General features: G+C 40.8%; 1 protein-coding gene across 1 annotated transcript in view; it reads left to right on the top strand.

The window, feature by feature from the left end:
* Positions 1-301: 301 nt before the first annotated feature.
* The window catches only part of LOC139444661 (testin-like), a 74,580-nt gene continuing 50,627 nt past the window's right edge, over positions 302-24,254 (top strand). Inside the window, exons 1-3 of the mRNA XM_071225590.1 lie at positions 302-552; positions 17,587-17,675; positions 19,405-19,636. Coding sequence (XP_071081691.1) covers positions 508-552; positions 17,587-17,675; positions 19,405-19,636 — 366 coding nt within the window. The 5' untranslated portion in view covers positions 302-507. The remainder of the gene's footprint in view (positions 553-17,586; positions 17,676-19,404; positions 19,637-24,254) is intronic.

Raw genomic sequence — 24,254 nt, 5'->3', positions numbered from 1 at the left:
AGTATTTGTTGCGGCGTTCGGTGTCCCTGTATCTGTTCTACAAAACACTGCACGAGTACATAAACAAACCATTCAAAACCATTTAACTCATGCTTGGTAATAACTCTACCCTTTCTCCGACTATCATTCATATATATATATACCTGTGTCTCATGTTCAGCGGAACCCTCTTCACGCCTAGGGTAACCCGGAGCATATGCGAAACCCATCAATAGCGCTATAATTACAAAACTTCGTTTCAGAGTTGAACGTGAAAACCTCGTAACCCCATCGCGCGCCATGACGTCATCGGCGAGTGTTGGCGTCTGCTGGCGTTAGGAGCGGTGTAAGGAGTAGTCAGCCGTGGGAACTCTGTCAGTCTGTACTCTGCTTTTCTGTCACTTGGAGCAAGCCCGGGGGACGGTCGGACAGTGTGAGGGACCATACACGGACTGGAACCGCCCTAAGGTCAGGGCAACGCTTTGACTATAAGGAGGTACTTACAGTGTTGAGAGACAGTACAAGAGTATGGCCGAGCACCATGGCTTGATGGAGTTACCAGGCAATCCCCATGTAAGTAAACTTAATAGACTGTCATTATACTCATTATCGACTTGTACAATGTAGAAATAACAAAATACAACTAATTTACATGCCTTTTGAAGGGGGCACTTCTCTTGTGCGATCTTCCCTCCCAAATCACGAATCGCGCTACGGACTACTGTTGGCAACACACGGCACCTGTTTCGACGGTTGTTTTACTGTGGGGGTGCTGTCGGCATCGCGCTTATCTTACAACTGACAACAGACGCAGGGCAAACAGTAGGTCTTAATGAGAGACCAGTCAGCCATCTTGTCAGTATAAGTGTGTCCTATATATGCAGCTGTAATTATTGTTAGATTTGACATTTACATCCAGTATTTTGGAGTCATCATAACCGCCCGTATTAAGTCTCCGTGAATTACTTGCTGCATGCACAGCGATCTTCCAAATCACCAGCATGTGACCTGGATGTTATTCATCAACAGTTGGCCATACTTCCTGTTATGATAATCTGTCATGTGTTACAACCCTTGAAATGAGAGTGATTAACGGATATTATCATAACCGTATTCTTAAGTAAGGCAATGTATTGTCATTGGACATGTTGTAACGCGACTATTTATATTTTCATATGAAAAATATGGGCAAACATGACACAAATCAGAAAATGGTGTCTCCAATTCCCAAAGGTCCTTTAATTGCCTCGCTTGAATAACAAATATTTACCCCCCACCCCCACGCATGCGGTCACACACATTCTCATCCCTATCTCCGCTCCATCCTTTTTTTAAAAACAGAATCGAGGTCCATTTATTGAAGTATTTGTACTAACAGTTATACGGAACTTTAGTTCGGTGAATTCTAATCTAAGGATATGTTAGTATGTTAACTCTGTTTTCAGTCATTTCCATATCGTGTAGGAAGTATTTCCTATTGAGAAGTCACGCGCCTGTTAATTTAATCATAGACACTTGTTTATGGTTGTAAGAAACTGCAGCATGATAGTTTTTCATGTAGCATACAACCTACAGTGTACTAGCGACGATGAGTCACTCACATTTTATCCCGGAACTATCGGTTCCTACCACTATACGTCTATATAACAGTATGGAACACACGGTAGAAGATAAACATGAAGGCTTTGGGTCGCCAAGAAAAGATTGAGTGGTGTCGTGTAGTGTAAATACTTTACCGGGCATCCGTGCTGCAGTCAACTGACACTCTACACCACGAGTAATGGCGGGAAATGACAATCTGGTGTGGGGTCAAGGTCACAAGGTCACTAATTTCGACATACGATATGGTCACCGTATCGCATTGCCTGATAGTGCACGAACTGCACGAAGCGGTGCTCGTGATGTCTGTATGTAGACTTCCTCAAAGTCCCTTGGGGTTGGAACCAGGGTGTGTACATTTAGATCACATATCAGGTTGGTGATTGAAAGATTTCACTTGGCTGCAGACGGGTGATTGGGCGCTTTGCGAAGTCCATTGGATGACTTGCCTTTTAAGTACTCGGTTTGGTAGAAAAGACGGACAATTAACTTTAACCAAAAGGGATGGGTGTATGTTCCGACTTTATATTTGCAATTATACAAATATTGTTGGTGTCAAGCGTTGTGCTTTTTGTGAATAGAAAAGAGTGACTGAACTGTCTTGATTATTGTCATAATTGATCACGATAACTTCTATTAACAAACAACGTACACGAAAAAAAGTTGGATCAAAACTCAAGTTTGCGAAATATTGAAACGTATGTAAAACTCATGTAAGACGTTATCTAAAACGTCACTTTCAGAACCATTATTATTTCGTTTTGCAAATCTTTAAATATTGACTTATGTAATAAAACTAAATCTAAATTCACGTAAACAGACGTTCTAAATTATTTGTATATAATAAAAGAACAGTATTTTATCCTAATATCTTCATCACAAATACTCACTATGAACAGAAATATTGCACCTCCAGAGCTCATCTGAAGAAATATATACAGACCGAATGCTCAATGAGGGCTAATCACAGCAATAGAATAGCCCTAACTGCTTTAAACCCGACACCATCATGAGACTCACTGGCCGCTGGAGGCATGTCAGGACACCGGGGTCGGTAGTTCTGACCACTGTGGTCTGACCATACAAGTTTTGTACATACACACAAAGGCCGTTTAACGTTCACCGCCCCCGCTGTGCTGCGGAGGACGGAACTAATTTCGTTGCTGATAAATATTTTCTCTGACGGGTATCACACTGGGGGATCTGCTAGATAGAAAACATCAACACATGTCAACATTAACGAGACCGACAAACTTTCAGCTTCCGAACAGAACTAATTTTTCAAGCGCAGCTTTGGACCAAGCTTCGTGATTCAGTGTTTGCTCATTTAAACTCAGTTCACGCAAACTGCTCATCTACGTTCAACGATTCCAGCTATGTCCTGAAGAATATTTTGTGGCTTGAATTCAGTTCCTGGTAATGGCAAGCAGTCTTGGCCGTGCAGTAAGGTCATGTTCTTTCCGTGTCTGACAAATTATGCTTCAGGTGCGCATTACAACGCCTAACTTCTACCGATTCCTGTAGGTGCGGCGTGGAGTGACTGTTATACCAGATGCTGTCTCCATTCGACATTAGTTAGGGAAACGATGATAAACACGACGTGTTTGTTCTAAGTCGAGTATTATTGCCAAAACACTCGGTGGTTATTTGGCTAGTGACAAGATTGGCGTAGTGATTCCTGTGGCTTTGAGGCGTAAACATCGCACGTCATCGGAATAGGCGCGGATTGATATTACATAGTTGTGAGGTCAAGCAACAAGACGATGAGTTCATACACGAGTACCGAATAGAAACTACCGATCCCCCCCCCCCAACAAAAAAAACCCAAACCAAACAAACAAACACCAGTTTCGCGTAGAAAGATATGCAATATTATCTCGATGACGAACCATTCTAGGATTGAGGCAGTGTAATGGAGGTCATACGTTAGCTCTAACTTACCATTTTTTTGTCTGGTTAAGACTCAATTATTTACAATAATTGAGTCTTAACGAGACAATCCAGTGATTGACATCATGAGCATCGATCCACTCAGTTGGGATACCATGACATACATCAACCAAGAGCCTGACCACCCGATCCCGTTAGTCGCTTCTTACGACAAGCATAGTCGCTTCTTACGGCACGCATGGGTTGTTGAAGACATATTCTAACCCGGATGTTGACGGGCGGCTTGATGAAATTATCAGAACTTCACTGTGATAATCCCCAAGGTGAGCCTTTTGCAAAAATTGCAACGGTACAAATAGAAGCTGCTACACCATTCTCTCAACATTTTCTGAACAATATTAACAAAATCAGTCAACGAGTGAATTATCTTGTTCGTTCCTCCGCTGTCGTGTGGTAGGAATTTCTAATTTATCCCTGATTGACATCACTTACACATAATATCTATTTTCAGAGGTTTGAGCCTTCATTGGAACCCGAGCGCAGGTTCGGGATCCGTCATCATCATACGTGTATGTAACTTCCGGTAGGACGAACGCCATCGTGTGATACTGGACACGGCATTGTGAAATGTTTGTTTGTTGTTTTACACCACACACAGCAACATTCCACCTATATAACGGCGACAATCACTGGATGATGATGATGATGACGGATCCCGAACCTGCGCTCGGGTTCCAATGAAGGCTCAAACCTCTGAAAATAGATATTATGTGTAAGTGATGTCAATCAGAGATAAATTAGAAATTCCTACCACGCGACAACGGAGGAACGAACAAGATAATTCACTCGTTGACTGATTTTGTTAATATTGTTCAGAAAATGTTGAGAGAATGGTGTAGCAGCTTCTATTTGTACCGTTGCAATTTTTACAGTTGAAATGTTCTGGCATATGATTGGTTGAATACCTCTAAAACTAGTTGCAGTTGTATACCAAATGTAGTAGTTTGGCCAAACATAGACTAACATCTAGTCTCTGAATTGAACATATTTTTCGGAAAAAACGGTTGTTACGTTACAGTTATAAAATATAACAAAAACGAGCCAAGAGACTTTCTTCATTTTTCAGATACTGCAGTAATCTGGACTTGCCAAATATTATAGACTTGCATGGGCTGTATTGGATAAACATGTATTTGTTTCGGGGTCTGTATGACATACTAGGCCAAACTTAATACATATGATTTCTTGGTGGAGTTTCGATTTTGTAAAAAAATGATTTACAGTAAACTAAGTTTATAACGAACACGCTTATAATGAATTGACGGATATAACCAACTGCTGTTTTTGGTCCCGGTCATTTGCGATAACCTTTAGTCGTAATGCTTATAACGAACTACGGATATAACGAACAAAAAATATTGGCCCCCCTCTTGAATTCATTATAACCGTAGTTTATTGTACTTCTATCAAGAACCACGTTCGTCAGAGAACACTTATATCATGGCGCCCTTTTGATAATACAAAGAACTTCCACAGAGTTTATGTATTCACCGATGTCAAATTTCAAGGCGAGTCTAGCAGTGGTATACCCCACTTCTTGGATTGTGTTGATGCCTATGAGCTATCAGTTCCTCTTGAGTGGATAATTTGGTACAAAGCATGTCGCAAATCGACGTTGTGTCACACCAATTTTAAACTTTAACATTTTCTCAGGTTTCGAAATTTGTTCGTGGTCTTGGCATGTGGCATGTGCGACCTTCCCTAGACATGGAGAATTCTGCAGTGACAGCTCGACGTGTGAACCTCCAGTTCGGGCACATTAGCCATCATGTAGACTAATCCATCAGTTGCTAATTAGCCGCACGTGCTGAGTGGCCTGTCTGGCACGTGGCCTGGTATACGTGTCCGCTTGTGGTCACAATCTTCGTTACGGAAATGGCCGAGGTTTGACGAATGATTTCATCTCTCTGGTTTCACGTTTTTCGTCATCATATTCATTGCACTATATCATTATCAAGCAAACCGTTTGCACAATACAATTTTGATTCCTGATATATGATAAGGTCCTTCACAGCGTCTATGTTTTATAAACAAATGATATCTCAATGGCCGTTAGATAATTCGTACATGCAAATATAGTTGAATTAAAATTCGTTTTTATTCAGTTCCAATTTGTAGCAAAATCGAAACTTTGAGAACTGATTCAGAATTATAGCCACCATATGCTAATAGTTAATGAGGACTACCGTCAACGGAATTTTACTTGTCCTCAGCACAACTTAGGAGTCTCGGGCTAGCAGATTAGCGTTAATTGTGAAGAATGCAATAGTCAGTTATACAGCCAACAAGCCTACGTAGCAATGCATACAGACGTATCCCCTTGTGTGTTAGAATGTTCTTACCAGTTGAGGCCAGTCACAAAAACATATGATAAAACGTCTAAGATTGAAAAAGTATAAAAAATACTTTTAAAAAACACATATTCTTTAGCATTACGTAGAGGTTTGCTGAATTATATGACAATGGGAGGATGCCATGATAGTTGATGAATCTCATCCTATTTTTTGGCCTCATCTATTACCAGGGCATAATGAATGTTGCAAAGGTCTGAGAGAAAAAGAGGTTATTTTCAACACATCGTATCATCGTTCAGATGAACACCCTCAAGCAGAACAAAAACGGCTAGAGTACTTTCATGGTATGTTGCCTCCATCAGCAGCAGGAGGTCGTGAGTCACTGGGCTGATGAAGATGCTCTCAGATACATTTTTCTACCATTTTGGACTTTTACGCTTAAGGAAATTAATTGCTACGTACCCCGATAAGATCAACAATAAAATACATTTAGGATGATGGAGCGGTAAAAGTATGGGGACATGGATGAAACTGCGCTGCTGTGTCGAGAGGAATGTTGCATACTCGATGAAAGATCGAGAGCTTATTTGTAGTGTATGAACCGAGTGTCCCGAGTTTTTCCTATTCCCTGATAACCAAATTAGGGTGCACCAAAACATGTTTGGTGTTGGGTATCGTTTATCAAAAATAAACACATGAATTTTAACGAACTGCGTCCCGTACGTTTAATAAAAAAGTTTATTTGAACACTGGGTATGGTATTACTTGGAGGAGTATATTGTAAACAAGGGTCTGAATATCTTTCGAATGTTTCAACTAACATGGGTTGGGGTCCATATTCTCCTTATTCAGTATTTTTCATGACTGCCAACGTTGTGTTTACATTTCTTGTCTACCAAACTAACCTTTTCAACTGAAGAGATAGTGTATGTCTGTGCATTATCTATGGTCCATTAAATCATGGTTGGATCATTTGTGAATCTGAAGTGAACTCTGGTTATCAGGATCTGTTGACTCGACACATCGTTTAAGACGATGTAACATTATGGCCCCACAGATCCCAGTTGTCACTGAGGTATGGTCATCGTCTCGAACTACGGATAAGTCGATACAGTTTTGATGGAGCCGAGGACTTCGAGTTATAAAGGTTGTATACATCAATATTCTCGTGTTTTAGATGAACACGTTTCCTTTGACCAAGTCTAAAACCGTGACAGAACATTTCCACCGGTAACATGTAGGTTCTTGGGACAACCATTCGATATTTCACAATTTCACAAAAACATAGTACATTGGACCTGCTGGGTGTAAAAATATAAGAAGATTTTGTGGAGTTTCTCCTTTCAAAGCGATGACTGAAACACATATCCCACATCAACTCCAGGAGATGTTTTTTTTATCACAATTAATTGCTGAGACCAGCACGTACGTCAAAAAGTTTCATCATCTGACATGATCATTAACCCATGGAAGCGACACGCCATCGTCTACAGAACCTATTGAATCTCTGTACAAACTTCCCCATCTCACGACCAGGTGTTTCCATACGTGTTTAACCAACCGATGTTCAATATTGTCATTATATCCCCATCGTCACCGGCAGCTGACGTCGCTGTGCAAGATCACTTGACTACCTACATGCACCGCACTGCACACACTGCATATGCTGCACAGCTTCCACAACAGATGAGGTGCAGCTGTAAGCAAAACACTACATACTGTAAACGCCGAGAGATTGTTTTTCGCAAGCGTTTGGCTGCCTATTTAGCTTGTAACAAAGGCTAGATACATTTTCTTTTCCTTCTTAGGTTCAATCTTTCAAATGATTTCCTCCGAACTGAAGAAATTTATAGGTACAGAATAGAGTAATAAACATACTGGCGTCGAAGAAAGGAAACGTTATGCTAAACAATGCGATAAGCTTTGAGCATTCTTAGTGTAATGGTTAATTAACCCCCAGCACACCAAAAGTGACGCCTAATTTCGTGCTACTCACACCAAGACACAGATGACTCCCTGGATCACACGAAGCCTGCCTGGTATGCTCCTTGTCGCCAAAACATCAGCACCTACATCATGCACCAGTACAGGATCCACTGAAATGTGCAAAGAAACACGATTTGTTTTCAGTGACAGTCGTTTATCAGGACATATGGTCACTTCAAAATAGTCTCGTCGTGTGATGTGGAGACTAACGCTTAGTCTCTCGATCACAATATATAAATAATAGACACAACAAGTCCCTTTAGATTGAAACGGAGTTCCAGTTAGATCCTGAACCTGAGAAAAAATCTAGACTTGCTTAAATTAGGGTTAAATCATTAATCATTACAGTAAGGGTTGGGCAGAGCAGGGAAATAACATGGTGAGACAGACTGTAACTTGAAATGTGTCCAATTTCTAAACTTTTGCTTTCTAATATCTCAATATTTCTTATTTGCTGTTCTGGCGCTGATTTACTTTCCATGCGCGGGTCTAGTGAGGGGGTTGGGTGCTGGGGTGCTCTAAGCACCCACTCTCATCCACTTGAAGCATACCAATAATTTCATTATTCATCATTCAGCAGTGTTTTTGGTGGTCGGATATACTAAGCGTGAAACTCTCACAACACCAGATTTAAATCATTTTGTGAAATATTTTCTTTGGTACACCAGTGCTAAACACAAACTGAAAATCACAAACTTGCACAAATGAACCTCCCCTTTTCCCAAAAAGCTGTAAAAGCGCTTGCATTCTACAAGGCTTCTTCCCGAACAGGCTTATCACATGTAGACGGACTCTCCAGCTAGCGAAGGGAGTACAGTTATATCAGCAAGTATGCTTTGGTGGAGCAGCACCTTGTGTCTTTCTGGAAGCAGAGAAGGGCCCCCTACTGTGGCTGTCCTTTAGGAAGCCCACCCAGATTGAAATCAAATTGCATATTGTGTTTAAAGCAGCCATACGTCACCGGCTCCACCAGGGAGGCCTGTATTTGAGATACAGTTCTCGACAGGGGAGATTTTTTACATGTTTAGGAGGTCTTTTTTTAATAAATGGATATTGTACCTGTTTCATCTCCAATATGATGCTTTGAGAAACTTGTAGTGTATATAATATGGCCAATCAATCAATTTTTAAAACAAATTTGATATATTTGCTTTACAGACATGGTAACCAGCGCTTTTGTATCTAAAGGACCCGTAATAGCAATGCCAGACCCATTAGCAACAGTTAGAAAAACTGTATAGGTTGAACAAAAAGAAGGAAGTGCCTGAAGCTGTGTGTGTCTGAAGTGTGTGCCACTTGGCCAAGTGCCTTGTTCAGTTAGTGGAACATAAGGCAACAACCCTTTCTCGGTTTTAATTTACAGATTTGTTTGGTCATATAGCAAAATACAAGATATTAAAAGCATTTTGGTCTAACTTAAGGCATATTTCCTAAGAATATTTCGTGAAGTACAATTATTACAAATTCAAAAAAAAAAGAAATAGCATGATATAATTCACCAAGAAGTGCTAGGTTTTTAACTCACCATTGTCATTCAGAATCCAGATCCTTTTTTTCAAATTTAGCCATGGAGGCCATATTGAAATTTCCTTTTTGGCCATTCCTGCACGTATCATTATGAATTACCATATGCAGCAAAGTGGTTTTCTGAACAACATATATTACTATTTTTTGCCATAGTTCGATTTTTGGTACATTGTCGAGCAATGGCAAAAGTAAATTTACAGACATAGTATATAGTTCCTTGTCAAGAAATTCAAACTTGACTTTGAAAAGAAATTGTTTGAGCAACATTGGGAGAGGCTGTTGGTAGGATGGTCCAGACAGAGTTACACCACCCTACACCTCTGGATTTGGGAAGTAGTAAAGCCAGTGAAGGCAGGCCCAAACTGTCCATGGATGCCAAACCAGCATGTTCGTCAATTTGATTAGTGTGCCAAAGCCATAACAGTCATCGCTTTGGCCATCAAGGCTAGGACTAGTGACCTACAGAATCTCAAAGAGCGGTCTGATTCTTGTGATGGACTATTTAAAACATACAAATCCTCATGACCCCCATTAACTCAGACACTGTCCTTTACAAACGAAATACCTTTGCACTGTTACGATGCTCTTAAATATCGTCTCCCCTGATTCTGCTTGACTGCAGCTGAAATTGTACATGCAGGTTTCTACTTATGAAATCTTCACTTCATGTTCAAATCAGTGATTCTATTGTCATATTTTATTCATATTTAGAAATATAATGTTGAGAAAAAGCTAATATCCTGCTCTGAAGAACCGCTGGGCAATGTGGACGTGATAGCCATAAGAAGATCTATGTTTGTAGTTTCTGGCGTCCCCCGCCGTGATAGTGCTGGAATATTGCTAAAAGCGGCGTAAAACCATACTCACTCACTCACTCCACATTTGTAGGTGTAATACTTCATAAGTCAGGTGATCTTCAGAGCCCTTTCGCTCTGTCTTTTATATTTTTTTACTCTAGAGCAATAATTGGGACTGGTTCGTCCATAAACCAAACACAACTTCGTCTGACCCAAATGAAAATAGACAGACAGAAGACAAGCTTTTGGATGTCTCAATTCCATGTGTCTCTGTATCCATACAGCATTGTTTGGTATTAGGATGGAGGCGGGCAAAAAACAGTTGTAAAATTATGCCCAGAGGCTCTCTTCATTTTAAAAAAATGCAGTAATCTATTCTTGCCAACAATTATAGACTTGCATTGGCTGTCTTGGAAATATTTTTTTCAGGGTTTTAAGGGGGGCACGAGTGGCCCAGTCGTCTAAGGCGCCGTGATTCGCTGTGCAGAGTTGCGTCCCTTGGGCACGCCAGAAACCCATGATTGTGGGTTCGATTATGTATCTAGGTTTGTCAGCACCATACCCGTGCTCGTGGGTCTCACCGAAGTGGTAAACGTCTGAGACCTGCGCCACTTCGTGCTTTCCTCCTACATTAAGCTGAGTGAGTGAGTGAGTATGGTTTTACGCTGCTTTTAGCAATATTCCAGCAACATCACGGCGGGGGACACCAGAAATGGGTTTCACACATTGTACCCATGTCGGGATTCGAACCCGGGTCTTCGGCGTGACGAGCGAACGCTTTAACCACCAGGCTACCCGACCGCCCCTACATTAAGCTGACACGCGGTGATATAACTGGAATATTATTAAAAGCGGCGTTAGACCCAACTCACTCACAGGGTCTGTATGACAGACTAGGTTTTCAATGTGTATGCCATTTAATGTTCAGCTTGTCAAGTATGTTATAATTTTATGTCGCATTCTGAAAGTGTAGTTTGGAGAAAAAAAGGAGCTAGGAAATTCTAGTTTTTAAGACTAATGTTCGTAAATCCTTCTAAAGGTGCAGAAATGTTATCTGTCTCAATTATTTATCTTCATTCTGCTCAGAATCCTTTACTTCGACAGAACAAATAAATACATTAAGTAGTGACAGAATTATTTGTTGCAAATGCTATTCACTTTCATCGTATGTGCCATAGGTGGGAACTGCAATGTGCTGTATCTAGACCACTGATGTATAACAAAACCAAATTTTATTAAACAAATACCTCAGGAGGACCTCAACTTCTTATTGACCAGCCCTGATAGAGGATAATAATATTATATCAAGATTTTTGGATCTCTCAACAAACTTTTTACAAAGTGTAGGGTGTTTAGCATGTTATGCATTTCACAAAGGTGTGTGCGTTCTGTTTGCTCGGCATTTTGTCACCCAAAATAAACACTCTTTGCTGCATATTGTTGTCTTGACTTTTCAGTTGTCGCTACCAGCATGTTACATTGTGGTGTGTGGAATTTTGCTGAATTATCGTGAAAATAATCAGAGCACGTCTGTTTTTGGCTGTCACACATGTTTTCATGAGAAATGTTCCTTCTTGATTATCAGACTGCTTACACAGTTACAGCTTTTCTGAATGTGGTTGTTTCTTGTATAATCACAGATACATTGTATGGCTTTCATAAAGCAGGGAAGGTAGGCTTTCACTTCGTAGATTCTGACGAAGGTGTCTGAACTCTTGAATGCAATAAAAACTTCTGATTACACCACTTGCTACTAAAATGATGGGGGGGGGGGGGGGGGGGGGGGGGATGATGGCCCAGTCATCTAAGGCATCCTTAGGCAGATTCACAGATTGGCCCTGATTATGCTATGGGTGTATCAGCACTATGCTTGTGATTGTTGTTTTCACCACGATGTACATGTCTGAGACCAGCATCACGTTGGCTTTCTTCCCACATCAAGTTGGCACACCATGACGTAGCTGTATAATTATCAAGGTGATATTAACCCAACTCAATCCACTCACTCCCTTTTACAAATTAGCATGATGGGCCTGAGTTGGTGAATTTGGTTTACACTTCTTTACATACCAAGTTTGGACATGGAAAAACGTGTCTCAAAGCGCAAATAACGATCCACGTCGAGCATAACACACAAGCAGGCATATCAGAGAGCCTGACCACCTTTAGAGGCCCATGTGACAAAGTCACCACAAATGTGTGTGCACTGGTTGGTGGTTTGAAGTAACGATTCACCCTTATCGACGTAGGTCTCCCAGTGCCATACTTCTGCTTTTGGGTTTCATCAAAGTTGTAGATGTCAATGACCTTGGTCACTTCAAGATTTCCACCAACATTAACCAATGACTGAAATAAGTGACATAAACTTTACGTCACTCACTGACTCGGTTCTCTGTTGTTTAATGGGTACCAAGGCGGATGTTGAGTGGAACATATGGATGGTATTTTCAGATTTACAGTGTTAGTTACTGAAGGGACATTGACTACTAGAAGGTAGCACAATCGATTAAGGAGGTCCATCACACTATGGATCGGATTCTATGACAGACTAGGTTTTCAATGTGTATGCCATTTAATGTTCAGCTTGTCAAGTATGTTATAATTTTGTGTCGCATTCTAAAAGAGTAGTTTGGAGAGAAAAAAGGAGCTAGGAAATTCTAGTTTCTTAAGACTAATGTTCCTAAATCCTTCTGAAAATGCAGTAATTTTATCTGTCTCAATTATTTAACTGCATTCTGCTCAGAATCCTTTACTTCGACAGAACAAATAAATACATTAAGTAGTGACAGAATTGTTTGCTGCAAATGCTGTTCGGTCTCGGTTTATCACCTTTAAACGACAGTAAAAAATCAGCTGGTAAAAATCTAAAGATCATGTTTGAAAAAAAACAGTTATTTTATGTTAAATTATGCATGGAACTGGACTTTAAGGTTTGTTTGCCAATAACAAACTTATCCTTTGAAATATATAGCCCTGTCAAGTCATCACTTCTTCAAATGTTGTTGTCATAACTCTAATACTCAAAACTTTATCATTTTACCTCTCTTATATGTGTGATGTTGATGTAGGCTCAATGCTCCCATGTACCCAATACCCGACAAGACCTGGGTTGGAATAGGTCTTCAGCAACTCATGCTTGCCGTATGAGGCGAATATGCTTATAAGAGGCGACTTACGGGATCGGGTGGTCAGACTCGCTGACTTGGTTGATGCATGTCATCGTATCCCAATTGCGTAGATCGATGCTCATGATGTCAATCACTTTTTTATCTTTTTGTATTGGCCAGTGAATGTGGTTCTACTGTACATGCATAGTGAGAAAAAACCCATCTCCTTCCCTCATCTTGATGCATGAACTATATATAAACATGTACCCAAACAAATAAGATATATTGTAAGCATTGCTAATCATTGTAAACATGCTCATTCAAATGTGCTCTGATTAATCTTAGCAATGATAAAACGATGACTCCCCTAAAAATACTTATGTCCAAAGTTGCACAAGACTGAGTTTTTGTCATGGATCTTTAACACATCTTCTCTTTCAGCATCTGTGTTACTATTTGGATGCTTCTATCACAGCTACAATCAAGTAGCAGTGTTTAAGAACACATTCTGTTTACAGCATGCTAATAGACAATCATGTAAATGTTGCATGGGGGTTTACATGCCATATCAAAATGTTTACGTATTACAAGCTGTTCATCATCACAAACATGTAACAATAGAAATCACGTTTCAAGTGTCACAATTCTCGGCAACTGTCTGACAATTGCCTGGGGCAAGCCCCATCAAACATTATCCTTTAAGATAATTCTTGGGTGAGGTCCAATGGTATTATTTCATTGGAAGAACACATAAATATAGACGTTATGGGCCTCCAGTTCCCAAGGGGTATGGCTGTTGTATCGAGTGTCACCAGATGTTGGGAAATAATCCCTTTATGAGAGGAATGGTAGCTGATAGCATCGCTGGAGTGTATACACTGGTGCCACCCCTGCACAAGATTCTGTCACCTCCAAATGCCCAGTAGCAGATAATTTACTGTTGTAGATAGTTTAGTTATGTTGTTTATTATGATAGTAATTCTTTGTTCAGTTAATTCTGGTCCTCAGATAAGTGGCAGATCTAAGCAGAAATTCTCAGAATAACTTAGCAGATGTTGTATGAATTGTAGTAATTTGGGGGCAAAAATTACATTCATAAAATAATTATGAATTGTTTATGTTTCTCTTATAATTTTCCAACAGATTTCCTGATTTCTTTTGTAAATTTTTTATATTAGATTTCTACTAACAATATTCTTTGGTAGTTTTGTTAAGGATCCATTGAAAATTGATAAAATAAATTAACTGTTGTCCATATGAATTTAATTGTTTTAGAAGTAACAATCTGAATTTTTTTTATTTCATGTTTGATTGTGCCACAGTGAATTAATCAATACTTGATATCAGCACTTGATACTGCATTTACTACATAAACATCATGGTGAAGTATTAGTTACAGCGCTGTGACATATCAGACGGGACAGACTAATGGTCAATAGTATAAGCAACAATCTCCACTACCAGGATACGGAGACACACCTTCAGACAAGTCACATCTTTGATATCTTCTTGTCACCTTGCCAAGTTTGACCCATTTTTGGCAAATGTTGCGACCACACGAGCGCAGGTTAATGGGGACTTATTTGTGCTTTACACTGTTCATACCAACAGCCAGTTGATGCATATCATTAGAGAAAGAACTCAGCACTAATTAATACAGTGTAATGCTAAATACATTAACTAGGAGCATAACCTTGCGTCAAAGTTGGGTGATGTGGGTGACACTGAAGAGCATCTCATCCATCCCGAGGACTTCCGAGCATGCCGTATCTTAATAAGTTAATGACACCTGATTCAATGGGTCTAGTTTCCTATATGAGTGACTGTTGTGCCAATGGGCTGGAGGTGTTCTGTGGGGCTTAGTCACATGTTGAGGCTAGGGTGTTCCTCACAGGACTAGTCATATACTGAGGCTAGGGTGTTCCTCAGAGGACTAGTCATATACTGAGGCCAGGGTGTTCCTCACAGGACTAGTCATATACTGAGGCTAGGGTGTTCCTCACAGGACTAGTCATATACTGAAGCTAGGGTGTTCCTCAGAGGACTAGTCATATACTGAGGCCAGGGTGTTCCTCAGAGGACTAGTCATATACTGAGGCCAGGGTGTTCCTCAGAGGACTAGTCATATACTGAGGCCAGGGTGTTCCTCACAGGACTAGTCATATACTGAGGCTAGGGTGTTCCTCACAGGACTAGTCATATACTGAAGCTAGGGTGTTCCTCAGGGAACTGGTGATATATGTTGGCTATGATGTTCCACGGGAACTGGTCGTGTACTAGGGCCAGGGCATTCCTCGGGGACCTGGTCGTGTACTAGGGCCAGGGCATTCCTCGGGGAACTGGTCGTGTACTAAGGCCAGGGCATTCCTCATGGAACTGGTCGTGTACTAAGGCCAGGGCATTCCTCATGGAACTGGTCGTGTACTAAGGCCAGGGCATTCCTCGGGGAACTGGTCGTGTACTAAGGCCAGGGCATTCCTCGGGGAACTGGTCGTGTACTAAGGCCAGGGCATTCCTCATGGAACTGGTAGTGTACTAAGGCCAGAGTTTTCCTTAGGGAACTAGTCATATACTAAGGCTAGGGTGTTCCTCAGGGGACTAGTCATATACTATAGTTAGTATGTTCCTCAGGGGGCTAGTCATATACTGAGGCCAGGGTGTTCCTCGGGGGACTAGTCATATACTAAGGCTAGGGTGTTCCTCGGGGGACTAGGCATATACTGAGGCCAGGATGTTCTTCGGGGAACAAGTCATATGCTAAGGTTAGGGTGTTCCTTGGGGGACTAGTCATATACTGAGTCTCGGGTGTTTCTTGGAGTACTAGTCATATACTAAGGCCAGGGTGTTTCTTTGGGGACTAGTCATGTACAAAGGCCAGAGTTTTGCCTTTGGGAACTAGTCATATACTGAGGCCAGGGTGTTCCTCAGGGAGCTAGGCATATACTGAGGCCAGGATGTTCCTCGGGGAACAAGTTATATGTTAAGGTTAGGGTGTTTCTTTGGGGACTAGTCATGTACTAAGGCCAGAGTTTTCCTTAGGGAACTAGTCATATACTATAGTTAGAATGTTCCTCAGGGAACTAGTCATATACTATAGTAAGAATGTTCTTGAGGGGACTAGTCATATACTGAGGCCAGGGTGTTCCTCATGAACTGATCATATACTAAGGCCAGGTTGTTCCTCGGGGGACTAGTCATATACTAAGGTCAGGATTGTTCCTCAGGGGACTAGTCATATACTGAGGCCAGGATGTTCCTCGGGCAACAAGTCATATACTAAGGCAAGTGTGTTCCTCGGGGAACTAGGCATATACTGAGGCCGGGGTGTTCATCGAGGGACTAGTCATGTACTAAGGCCAGGTTGTTCCTAGGGGGACTAGTCATATACTGAGGCCAGGGTGTTCATCGAGGGACTAGTCATGTATTAAGGCCAGGGCGTTTGGGGACTTGTAATATACTGAGGTCAGGGTGTTCCTAGGGGGACTAGGCATATACTGAGGCCAGTGTGTTCCTTAGGGAAATAGTCATACACTGAGGATATGCTGTTCCTTTTGGGGACTAGTCATATACTAAGGCCAGGGTGTTCCTCGGGGGATTAGTCATATACTAAGGCCAGGGTGTTCCTAGGGGGACTAGCCATATACTAGGGCCAGGGTGTTCCTCGGTGGATTAGTCCTATACTAAGGCCAGGGTGTTCCTCGGGGGATTAGTCATATACTAAGGCCAGGGTGTTCCTAGGGGGACTAGCCATATACTAGGGCCAGGGTGTTCCTAGGGGGACTAGCCATATACTGAGGCCAGGGTGTTCCTCGGGGGATTAGTCATATACTAGGGCCAGGGTGTTCCTAGGGGGACTAGCCATATACTAAGGTCAGGGTGTTCCTCGGGGGATTAGTCATATACTAAGGCCAGGGTGTTCCTAGGGGGACTAGCCATATACTAGGGCCAGGGTGTTCCTAGGGGGACTAGCCATATACTGAGGCCAGGGTGTTCCTCGGGGGATTAGTCATATACTAGGGCCAGGGTGTTCCTCGGGGGACAAGCCATATACTAAGGTCAGGGTGTTCCTTAGGGAACTCGTCATATGCTGAGACTAGGGTGTTTTCCAAAGGTCTAGTCATGGAGATGAGAAACAGACAAGATATAATGGTTGGCTAAACAAGATGTCTCATTGCCTCAAACCTGGCATGGAGCTGTGACTGACTAGTGGTGTTGAATTTGTCACCTGCTTATCTCAGAGCCTGTGACCACAGTATCTAACATGTGTATTTCATTTTGAATTTTTAACAAGTTATTACTTGATTTAACCCCAATTCTTGAGTTAATAACTTTTCTCTCATATTGCAGGGTACAAATAAATTCCCACGCACTCCTCGGGGTCCGCGGTGTCTCAAGTGCATCGACGGGTGTCCGGGACTCGAGGTGCATTATTGGAGGTAAGACTATATTCACAAACACAGCTCTCGAATCTCACATCAGACATAAATTATGACATTCATGTCCCATTAGAATTAATATTCAGCAGTGAAAAGCAATTACCCATTCTGATTGGCTCGAAATGGCTCATGAAGTGTTAAACGATTGTCTCCTAATTTATCGTTAAAAGTTTTATGTTAGTTTTGCCTGTAAAGTGCATATCAACAAATGAAATGACAAATATATTTGCTTTTTCAAATGGATGGAATACTTACCACAGATATGCACTTTTCTGTAATGCATATTTGAGCAGGAAAAAGAGTGTTTTGTTTAGACGAGAAACCAGAAGACTCTTTTTGTAGTGATATAGCAGTCTAATTTAATCGTAGCCAGTCAGCAAATTATGTTACATATTTTCCTTATTGAAAAATGAAAAAGCCACTTAACCCCTTGATATGTGTTTACCAGTCATTAATTACTAGGCTTGACAGTGATGTATAACATGACTGATGTCCTGGGGCGTTCCCATGTGCTACACCTGGAACAAGCGTGCACAGAAAGATGCTTTCATGGTTTCAACTGAAACATTATATATGAACTAAACTGGTCTTTAAGTAATGCTGATGTAGCAGGGCGTGGAGTCATCCAACCTCTTTGTCAGAAGGTCCATTGATTGGCTGATTAGAAGGTGAACCTGACGATCTTCTATGGAGGTGTCGAACAATCCTCTTCAGTTATCATATGGGACGTCTTCCCAAGCCAAGGGAGTTAACTGACTGTATAAGTCCAGTTTCCACCCTTGCCGAACTAAACTGGAATTGTGGAGTTACTTATTAACTGGACTAACGAGTCTATGTACAGTCCAATCAAAATTGTATAACAAACTAGACATCCTGTTCATAAGCAACATGGATTTCAGCATGTAGATTTTGGTCAACTGCAGTATTTGAAACGCATGTGCATTGTCAACTGGGCATCAACAGATATTTTCCAAATTGTTTCATGCTTTTTATTGAAGTGCTTAGGTCACCTGTTCTATTACAATATACATCTTGATTATCGATCAGATTGTCTTGCCTGGGTGCCACCATTTTGTATGAAGCAAATGCATGTGATATGAGAGATGGAATCTGATTGGTCAATAGGAGGGACATAGAAGGGACAACTCTTATTTGCCACAGGTGGCGCTACGATTAAGTCTTGCAATTCCCACCTAGTTCAGCAAGGGTGGAAAATGGACTTTTATATTCAGTTATCTCAATTGCCTAGGGATGATGCATACAAGAGTAAAAGATCTAATAATATCAAGAGTGTATTTTGATCCGGGTTAGAATTTGTGTTCAGCAACCCATGCTTGTCGTAAGAGGCGACTAATGGTGTAGCGCGGCCTTAAAATTTCCGAGTCCCATGATGGGATTCGAACCACGGACCTTCTGATCCGAGGTCGGATGCTTGTCCACATGACCAAAGAGGTTAATCCCGTCTGCAAGCTGACAAGGTAAGGATGTCACCTGTGGGATGACTCCATGCCCTGCTACACATGCATATGATGTCAATCACTGGATTCTCTGGTCCAGACTTGATTATTTACAGACCGCTGTCATGTAGCTGGAATATTGCTTTGTGGGTCGTTAAACAACAAACAAACAAAACAAAATTGTTACAGACCTACTAATCTTTCTTAATTCTGACAACAAATATATCCAGTAGCCAAATGCCAGTTTATAACTTTGACTATATTTCTTGCAGAAAGGTATGTAAGAATTGCCGGTGTCCACAGGATGACCATGACATTCCAATGGACAGGGAGCAGGACTTTCGACCAATCAGCTTGCTGTTTGACACAGTCTTCTCTCCAGACGCTAAATCTGATTGGATGGATAGATTTGAAAAGCTGAATCTGCAAGACCCAAAAGTTCTGGCCCAGTTGTGTTCACCCCAGAATGATGTTGTGATATCCAAGCTCATCAGTGAGAACCTGGTCAGTATGCCTGTCACATACCTCCATCGTCATGGTCACTGGGTTGTCAACAAACTATTGGGGTCATTTGGTTTAGACAAAGGGATTGCTTGGCATGCTTTGGTCAGCTGTCATCTTCACTTCATGCAGGCAGGGGTGAAAATATTATAATTAATATGTTATGGCCTTATGTGTTATTATCACCCGCCATAAAGTGGAGCAGGATATTTGTGCTCTGTCTGCCTGCCCTTCCTGTCCATCTTCAATGTGACAATTATTTTCAGAAACAGCTCTGGATACAAGGATGACATTTTAAGGGATAAAAAAATATGATCGAGTTTGAAAACTGTTTATGTTTTACAGAGTTATGGCTCTTGTTTGATCTTTTGGACAATGTGCACAGGACAACCAATTGGAAAAGTTTTCATAGAAATCAGGATGACATTTTGCATTCATCATTCAGGAATACATTTGGGATTAATATTTTACAGAGTTATGGCCCTTGCCTGATGTTTTCAGACTTTGTGCACTGTACCCCAATTGATACAGATTCCTTGTAAACTGCTAAAGATATGTGGATGACATTTTGCTTACAGCAGTACAGCATAAATATGTTGATCTGGTTTGAAACCCATTATTGAAAATAGATGTTATGGCCGTTTTTTTGCCTTTTAGACATGGTGCACAGTACTGTCATTTCCCAGAAACCACTACAGATTGTTGTATCTTGGTATTGACTCATTCATATCATCTCTCAAAGAGGAAGGCCAATTTCCTCGCCCAATGCACATACATTATGCATGCTGACATGTATGGGAGTATGAATACTTATGAATTGCAAGTATCTAAAACATACGACAGCTAGATCACATGAAACTAATTATAGCACTATTCTTATACAGTAAACAACGATGACACTTTGAATACATCATGAAGTGGGGGCTTGTTATGAAGTTTGACTTTGCCATAAGGAATTATTAATAGTTACCAAGTTGTGGCCCTTGTTTTTTTTGTGTGTGTGATTGCTCATATAAGTTTAGGGTTCGTTTCAAGAGCATATCATGTATGCAAGAAATGTATCTGTATCTCTGTGTGTGTGGCTTCTTGTACTAGTCCAGACAAATGTCGATTATAGTACTAGCCCCCTGAGATACCATGCTGTTAACATGAATACCCCACTCAGTTTATAGTGCTAGCCTACTGAGATACCATGCCGCAGTTAACATGAATACCCAACTCACACACAGTATACTGGCTCTGAGCCGACCAGTCCTTGTTTTAACCCCTTAATGTTGAGTGCTAGGCAGGGTAACAACAAGTACCATCTTTTAGTGTCTTTTGGTATGACACAACCAGGGATCGAACCCATACCTTCCACTCTCCGGGCAGATGCTCTACCACTAGACCACTGAAGCGGTCTCATATATTCAAGAGCCTATACGTCAGGCAAGTGCTGTACTTGTGCTTTCCTGTTCTGGAATTTGAAAAAAATATCTTTTCCAGGTTTTTTTCTCCTCATGAAACTTTGCAAATGTATTTGCTAGTAAGGACTGGTGCCTATCATTTTTACAGAAATCAAAATTATTTGTTTTCAATTGTTAGCATGCAAGGAAGGTTTGGGGATATGGATGACTCTGTCTTGTCAGTTTCATGTTGTGTTCCCATGCTGACATAGATATGTGCTCACTCCATTGACCACAGATGGCAGACAGTGATGCATGCATATGGTGTTTGGTAGAAAAACACATCATTTAGCTTAATTCACAATTAAACCGTAACAGGCACCCAGGCACGATGCCTGGGACTTCCAAGGTCATTATATTGAGGGAAGGAAGCAGAAACGAGACTTTGATGTGGTCGCAACCTTGCTGCAGCGAGCTGACATATGGCATCAAGGGCAGGCGAGTTGGGTGTTCATAATTAGGGACCTATGATTGATTGAGATGAGTATATCCAGAAGTACACACAAAAAGAACACCTCCCCATATGATGTAATAGGAACATAAGAATCTTACCATTTTGCAGCTCATTTGACAGCAGCCATATTGAAAAATCTGATTATGCCCCCCCCCAAAAAAACCACACACACACACACACACACACACACACACACACATAGGCCAATCTGCTGCCAGTGTCACATAAATTAAAGACCCATTGCTGTAAAACATAACAGGAACATGTGCACATAACCATGAAGTACCCACGGTTTGATGACATCAAGTCTTAAAAAAGCATGACAAATTACACGTAACAAATGGAAGACAGGGATTAGTGATGCAGAATGGTAAAAAGACTTCAGAGATAAATAAACTTTACAAATTTGAAAATGTCATGTGCATGTAGACATAAATATAACGTTGCATCTCTCAATAACAGTTTGTACTTGTGCATGTTTTGTAGAGCTAAATTGAGCACTGTTAAATATATCTTTACTCTGTGGATGATTTAGGAAGTGTCAAGTGCCCAAGTTGTCTAAGGCGCAGCTATTAGCCATGTTGCAGTGAGAGTTGTGTCCCTTATGTGCCAACATCAAATGATCATGGGTTCGAATCCCACAATTGTCCTGATTTTGATAATGGTTGGTCCCAAATTGGTAAATATCTAAAACCAGCATCCCGTCAGGCTTTTCTCCAATATTAACCTGAGCAGACATGGTATATCTCAACTACATAGCCATGAACCCAGCTCTTTAGTCATCACCCATGGAGGGTGGGAGGGTTCTAAAAATCACACGTTTCATTGCTCTTCCTGTTTTTTTGAAAAACATCAAAAAGGAGAAAATTTCAAAGGAAGGGTTGTTCAGTACTCAAATTAATAATTTTCACTTTAACGTCTAAAAGAAAATCCAGTTTTGATATATTGGCCATGTAATTTACAACCAAGTTTTTCATATGCCTGGGAGAGTTGCATCCTTTGAGCATGCCAGAAACCTATGATGGTGGGTTTGAATCCTGGATTGCACTGATTATGTTTCTAGGTTTGTCAGTACCATACCTGTGCTTGTGGGTTTCACCAAAATGGTAATGTCTGAGTCTGGCATCACTTCAGGCTTTGCTCCCACGTTAAACTGACACACTGTGATATAACTGAAATAATGTTTAAAGAGGTGGAAAACCCAACTCTCACTCACTCTCTACACACAGCAGTGGTATTAAAAGCTTGAAGGACAAATGGAGTAAGTGTATTGAGGTGAATGGAGATTATATTGAAAAATAAAAGTGTAAAAGATATTCCGCAACTTGGTCTTATATTGAAGTTGCATAACTTATTCAACTACCCTCGTATCATGTACATCAGTATTTTAAGGGCTATTGGTGATTACTTGGCCTCATGACTTGTTCATTAGATATCTTACACTTATAAACAAAAGCATCATCTGCTATCCAACAGTAACAAATGAAAACTGTCTATTTGTCAAGTAATTGATGGGGCATAATTACACAAATATGCTATTTAGAAGACAGGTTCAAAGCAGAAGAGAAGTATTTGTGTCATTTTTGGAAGTTTATATTGTGAAAAAGGGTTGCAAATTAAGAACATGTAATAGAAAACAAACAAGATTTATACGTGCAGGCACAATTATCTTCTTGGTGGATGAACACAGAAAATATTACCCACATTAGCCAAAACATGTCAGTCTTTACTCTGTAATTCAAACTTTTTTGTGACACAGGAAGATTTATTAAAGAAGTTTGTTGATGAGATCTCAAACCTCGACTGGCAAATATTGCAAATATGACATTCATAAACCCATGGTATGCTGTTTGTATAGAATTTACATTGAAACTACAAAAACATCCCTGCCATGTGGAATCTCGCCCACAGACGTGATTCAGTCACGCTCACGAAGACATTTACTGGGAGGATGTGCAACTGCTCACAGACATGCTCTTCTGCCATTTGTGTCTAAAGGGGATGTTTATGGAAAGGTTCTCGGAAATTTAAGACATAATATCTCACATTATCAAATTTGATCGTGCCATGGGGATACATATTTGTGGTGTGCAAATGTCAGAGGTATTTTGAGTGTTTGTATGGACTCGCGTTGATGTGTCATTGGTGAGATTTAGCTGGCAAAGGACACTAACACATGTATTAAGGGTTGACTTTAATGCTGGCCATTTGGCCTGTAGCCAGCAGAAATAGCAGAGGGCCTGCTGTTAATGTGAAGTCAGTGGTGGGCTGGTTGATGTTGTCACACAAACAGAATATATACACAATTTTCAATGGCTGAATTTATAATCATATTTGGCAAACAAACAATGTTTGTTGTTCATATAGAATAATAAGGCCTGTTAGAGTATTGAATAAGGTCATTTTGGGGCCTGCTCGTTCTTCTGGACAGTGAATTATTTTTTTAGTTTACCCTTTGGGTGTGTGCGTGCGTGCATGCTTTGTACACAATGATGTAGCTGTGTTTGTGTAGTGTTTATACTTGTAGGGTTTTAATGACCTCACTAAGCAGGATGCTTTCATGGGTTGAAAATGTTTGGCTTTTTGGTTTTGGTTTTCTTTGGGGTATGGGGGTCTTAATTCTTTTTGTTTCATGGAGCATGATATTGTTTGGGTCTAAAACAATGAAATTGTATTCCTATGAATGTCATTGGATGATGTGGGAATGTGTTATTTTCATGTT

The sequence above is a fragment of the Haliotis cracherodii genome, unplaced genomic scaffold (assembly GCF_022045235.1).
Source record: "Haliotis cracherodii isolate W230 unplaced genomic scaffold, xgHalCrac1.p SCAF_6, whole genome shotgun sequence".
Classification (NCBI taxonomy): domain Eukaryota; kingdom Metazoa; phylum Mollusca; class Gastropoda; order Lepetellida; family Haliotidae; genus Haliotis; species Haliotis cracherodii.
This window is presented reverse-complemented; position numbering and strand designations above follow the sequence as displayed.